Source organism: Candoia aspera, chromosome 2, assembly GCF_035149785.1.
Source record: "Candoia aspera isolate rCanAsp1 chromosome 2, rCanAsp1.hap2, whole genome shotgun sequence".
In the NCBI taxonomy this organism is placed as follows: domain Eukaryota; kingdom Metazoa; phylum Chordata; class Lepidosauria; order Squamata; family Boidae; genus Candoia; species Candoia aspera.
The window spans coordinates 174,640,267-174,646,266 of NC_086154.1; the positions used below are offsets into that span (position 1 = coordinate 174,640,267).

Sequence of the window (6,000 nt, forward strand, 5' to 3'; positions counted from 1 at the left end):
CCTGGTTTGAAGTTTGTTTTTGAAATGGAAGTATTAATCTGCTTTTCTCTCTTTAGGTCAACTCTCTTTCTATAATGCAAGCTCAAAACAGTTGCTATATACTTTCAAAACAAAATTTACCCAACCTCTACTACCAGGTTTTATGGTTAGTATTTATTATCTAATCAAATTGCTGCTGCAATGTTTCAGTTTTACTACTTCAATTACTCTTGTAAATAAAATCAAATTGTAAAATGATATGAGGAAACCTGTAATATAATATATTTTAGGCTACTTATAAGCTTTTGATGTTTGTGACAGGCCTGTAACCATCTACCTTGCTTAGACCAGTTCATTGTGTCTTATTTTTTTAAGTGACCATCTGTATGATTTAACTCCCATGTTCTTCAAGGATTCAGAGAAACAGCTAATAAATTTAGAATTGACAGCTTAGACTTAAAAAAAAATCTTTAACACATGCTCTTATAGCTATAAAATGTAGATGCATACTTTTTGTAGATTGCAGAACTTACGTTCTGAGTACATACATTCTTTTTTTTTTTCCTTAAAAGCAACTTGAATGGCTACTACAATAAAGAAAACTGGCTTGTTTGTTTATTTATCAAATTTATATGTTACCCAACTCCCAACGACTCTTAATTCTATTGAAGTGGGAGTATATTCCCTCTTTTTTAAAAACAAAAACGTTTTATTTAATTAATGCAGACTTTTCCAATTTGGTGCCTACCAGATTTGTTGAGCTACAACTCCCAGAATTCTTGGTGAGCATATCCCAGGCTACAGTGCTAAAGATGTTAAGGCGTCAGTGTTTTTAAAAGCTAGAAGTAATTAAACAAAATAGAAGAAAGGCAATTCTTTAGTTTTTATTTATTTGACATCATTAATTTGAATTTGTTTCCATCTTAGCTGCTATTTAGGATTAATTTCCTATGGCAGTTCAGAACTTATTAAAACGATATAATTACAGCCTGAAAAAACAATGTAAATAGAGTAAGTATGTAAAGGGAAAGCAAGAATTATACCTAACTAATTGAACTAATTAAACTAGTAGTAATTAAACCCTAAACTCTGGGGGAAAGTGTTTGAAATCTTTGAAGTCTATATTAGGAGCTATTTGTAGCTCTGTAGGAAAGGGATTGCAAAGGCATTGGATTTCCAATAAAATGTTCTGTTTATATGCCCATCTATCAAATACTACTTCAGATGCTACTCTTAGGGCCTGAGCAGGCTTGTATGGATACAAATGGTCCTTTGTATGGTTGGCACCAAGATTTTAATATTAACTATCGATATTTCAAATTGGTCCTGGTAAATGGACAAAGAATGCAGCTAAGACAAAAATAGTTAGAGGTTCAGATTGTCCTCTACAAGCAACTGTGCAGCTGAATTTTCTGAACCATCTTTAATAGCATCTCAGTTAAAGTATTTTACTATGGAAGTAAACATGGGATTTGTGAATTTACATCATGAGGCAGACTTCAGCTTTTTCAAATGAAAGAACAGTGAATAAATCTACATCCTAGTTGCACTTGGTTTAGTGGACCAAGGATAAGTGAAGAAAATACCTTATATAACCCCAGGATTTCTACTGTGTGCAGGAATCTCCCAGCTAGTTCCTCCTGAAATTTGAATGTCGAGTCTAGCCATTTGCTTACTTTATCCATTCTTTTTCCCAAGTGACAGTGGGAAAGCTTTCTTTTTCCAACTTTAATACTTAACTGTCTTTCTGTTCCTTATACTGCAAATAGGTGCATAGAATAAATTGTATTGAAGAAGGTAGCATTCTGGTAGTAATAGAATCCAGGCTTGTACAGGCAGAAGACCACTTGTGTAAAGGGGAAGAAGTTCTCACTTGTCTTCCCCATTACAACTTCCTCCACTCTGGACAACCTCCTCTAAAATTTGGGAAATTCTGAAGAAAGAAATTAGAGTTTGTTGATGGACTTCACTGAGAGGGACACTGGCAAAAATTGGGCAAAGGTGGAGAAGTTCAAGTTGCTCATTCTGCTTTATGCAGTCAAATCTAGTCCTAAGTTTTAACTTGTCTTACCTGTCATGAGTAAGGATGGCGAGCAGGGGGCTCCCATCCAGGCTGTAAAGCGCATGCGTAGTACTGAGGAATTAGGTAGCCATTCAAAGAGACACAGATCGGGCCCGCCTTAGCCTTTGGGGTTTATATGTCTGGGTTTTTCCCACGCTTCTTCAGTTTGTTAGGATTTTCTGTTATGTAGCAGTAATAAACACTAGAGACCTATTCCTTGTCTCAGCGTGGTTCCTGGCTGTTAGGACATTATCATTTTGTTTCCGTTCTCACAAAACCCTTTTTTAGAGCAAACATGTTTTTCTGATGTGATACAAGTTGTTTGTATAACAAACGAAGTATCTATCTTGTGTAGAAGGTGCACTCAGCTTTAAAATAATACTGTATGTTTTTCTTGGTATGTTTTAAGCATTAACAATTAATTCTTAATAAAAAGATAAATGTGAGATAAAGTATGGTTTATCATGATAGGAACAAACTGTACTGAGTTATGATTGCAAGGTGAGGACTGGAAGCTTTTGTTTACTATTCCTTAGTACAGCCCAAGTGTCATGACCTTCTTGAAACAAGCCAGTTTCAAACTGTAGATTGAAGTTGGCTGGTTCAGCATACCAGAGTTAACGTTGTAAGTACAGGTTAGAGTTGAGGCACAGTGCTGAGTTCTGGTTAATAGAAAAAAAAGAAACGGAATGCTTCTTGATTTTGAAGCAGCCATAATGAATAAGAAGGTAGGAAATATGTGATTCCAGTGATAATGTTTTCTTTTTAAGAAGAAAGCTCAGGTAATTTTTCATCTTTCTTTATGTCTGATTTTTTAGGTTTGGTGTGGTGGACTCACATTGACAACAGGATTGCAAGTGCCAACAGCTGTGAAAACACTGCAGAAAAGTGAAAATGGGTTGAGTGGTTCCACTAGTAGTCTAACCAATGTTGGCCAGTGATGTTCTGGTTAACAGCTGCAACCACCTCAAAGAACAGTTTAATGCATTTTTGCTACTTCCAATGCCTGACCACCACTAGTGCAAAATGCTTGTACTGAAACTGGCTTATACTGAAGTATTAGCAAGAGTGTATTGAAGTATAATAGGAAAACAGATTGTTTTTTGACAAAGAGATATTTCAGGTTATAGCTATATGCTTCTCTTAGAATAAACTTGACTACTTGTCTTATGGTTGCTTGACTGATAATTAATTCTGAATGATGTGTAGCAAAGACAAGTATGATCTTAGTATGGCTCCTCCCCCACTGCTCCCACCCCCACTGCTTTTCTCCTTTCTAGGATTTCTAATACTCAGGTTTAGCCTATAAGAAAAGGAGCTAAACACTGCAACTTAAAAACTGGGACTCTTTTAATAAAATCAGAAAAAATGTCCACAAATAGAAAAGGGGAGGAACATGAATTAATGTTTTGATCACTGTCCTTTCATTCAGGGTAGCTCTTTTACTGTCAGACTCCAAGACTTAACTTTGTTATTCATCCTAAGTAATTTTAAGTTGGTACTTAGTGTCCATTACATTGAAGTATGGAAGATGTCATCTATATTTCACTATTGTATGTATTTCTAGCCTATCAGTTTAACTTAAGGAGCTTAGAGATGCTTCTGTTCATTTATGATGTGTTCATTCTCACTCATGTTTGTAAAACAGCCCTTTAATTGTTCTCAATTAGCAGGCGTCAACATGTAATTAAGATTTGATCAGAATCCACTTAAATCACGTCTTTAACCATTTTCATTTATAAACTAAAGACTTACTCTATGTCTTAATTTCCAAATTGAGCCCTGAAAGCAAACAATATAGTTGATAGATTCTTGGAAATATCAAATATACAAACTTTATAACACAGTAAAGAGTCTTCCTGCATTTAGACTTAAAACTCTTTAAATAATCTTGGTTACAAAGTACTTCTGAACCTTTAAGAATCCTCTCTGTGTCAGAGGCCTATCCTAAGCTTGTAGTATGTTCCAATGTTACCCTAATTTGCTTTAAGCCCTACAAAATTTTATCTTTTTTCCCTGTACACTATCTGTATTTAGCTTTCTGTAAGTCTCTTGGCTCTTTAAGAAACTTCCCAAAAGTGTAAAGAAAAGTGCTTTTTATATTAAAGCACTCCCATAATTTTCCTGTTTGAAAAAAATAAATACATGCAATCATAGAAATTCAGGATGGATGTTATCAATGGAACTGTCTGTCCAGTTGGTTTTCTCAGGTTCTTCTTGTATGTTCCCCATTTCAACCAACTTGAATCAGGTTAAAGCTGTGTAGAAGGAAGTATGTATCATGTAAACCAAGGAATTGTTTACAATGTGATATTCTGTAGGCAAGACTCCCTGTATTTGTGATACTTTATTTTAGAGTACTTAACCTCAAATTTATATTACTTGCATAATTGACTTATGAAATAAATTTTTTCTTGTAACTGGCTTGCACATCAAATGCCAACTCCACTGCCGAGTAAAAGGACTATTCTAAAGATTTTATTCACATTTGGAGTTCTGAAAATGCAATCCTAATTAGCCTGAATCTTCTGGAAATTTGAATGATGCAGTTGTTAAAAGTAGAATTGACCATTTACTACCGAGAGGTACATATGCAGACCCATACACGTTGTCAATTCAGTTCTTCAAACACCTATTAATATTCCACAATTCAACTGCTTTCTAATTTATTTAACTCATTGCAGTGCTAATGCTGGAGGTTCTTAACATGCATCTACAAAAATATAGGATTCTTATCACCATTGTGAGGAAAATAAGTACTGTGGAATAGTTGAGGCATATTTAATTCTGATGGTGCTCAACAAAGTAATCCCCTGTCAGTTTAACAAAGTAAGAGACAAGAGATTCTTTAAGCACTTTAGACACTTTTTCTTTACTTATAAAGTACTTTAAAAAGTTAATGCTATAGTAATTCTGATCAGCTCTATTTGGTGGCAAGCATGCAGATGCTGAATGAAAGTATTAGTTTGTGTTTTTGGATATGGAATGCTAGATCAGTAACAATGGATAGTGTTTTTCGAGTATGTACATAATTTGCCTGCTTACTTACTGTAAAATGTATTTTTCTATTATAAATAGGTTTGTTTTTTAGATTTATGGGGGGGGAAATTCTTTTTTGCTGATTTAGTATTTGGAACATTATGAATTTTCATTCAGTAACCAAGTACCAAAATTTTGTAAACTAGTGTAGAAATTGAATAATTGATTAAATTTAAATGTCAAATTATGTGACTGTTGTCAAAACAACAGGTTAAAGCTGAAGCTACATGGACAATATTATGGATGAGAATTTAATTTAGTATTATTTAAATATTACAGTTATTATACAAGACAGATGCTAAGAATTCTGTTTAATCTTACAAGTAACATTGGCTAAGGAAAGTAGAAATAGTCTGAGTTTTTTTCAGTGAACTGTTGTTTATATTCTCTGCCTTGCTTTTGGACATGCATTCCTTATGGGGAAAACAGGTTTGAAACAAATTATCTCATGAATATTGAGATTTGAATTATGCAAATTATAATTTGGTACAGTAGCATTTCATCTATGGGTGGTTTCATTCTTGACCCTACATCTTCTAGCTATTTTGGGGTTTGGCACTAAATTGAAGAAGCATATTGTATTCATGTTTTTGCCCTTTAAACTGTCTGTTCATTCACCATTGATAAAACAGTTCTGCATGTGCCTTTTTAAACTTGGTCCATATCACTGCTCTTGGTTGTGGTAGTAGATGCTGAGATTAGAATGCTATTATTATTATTAAACAAGGATATTGTGGATTGGTGGTTCTGCTCCCATTCAGTGCTTCGGTCTTAACCCTTGAGAAAGTATCCAAAAATAACAATCTCATCTGCCAGAACAACACTGGGTGCCTTAGAGCCCACTGAGTGTTTTTATTTGCTGTGTCTTTAACTCAATCACATCTTGGAGAGATTTTGTATTAATAAACATTGGGAAATCA

General features: G+C 34.2%; 1 protein-coding gene across 3 annotated transcripts in view; it reads left to right on the forward strand.

The window, feature by feature from the left end:
- The window catches only part of FSD1L (fibronectin type III and SPRY domain containing 1 like), a 42,181-nt gene extending 36,181 nt beyond the window's left edge, over positions 1-6,000 (forward strand). For all 3 annotated transcript variants that reach the window (XM_063294935.1, XM_063294936.1, XM_063294937.1), the window contains 2 exons: positions 57-145; positions 2,860-6,000. In XM_063294935.1, the coding sequence (XP_063151005.1) occupies positions 57-145; positions 2,860-2,982 (212 nt within the window). In that variant the 3' untranslated portion in view covers positions 2,983-6,000. The remainder of the gene's footprint in view (positions 1-56; positions 146-2,859) is intronic.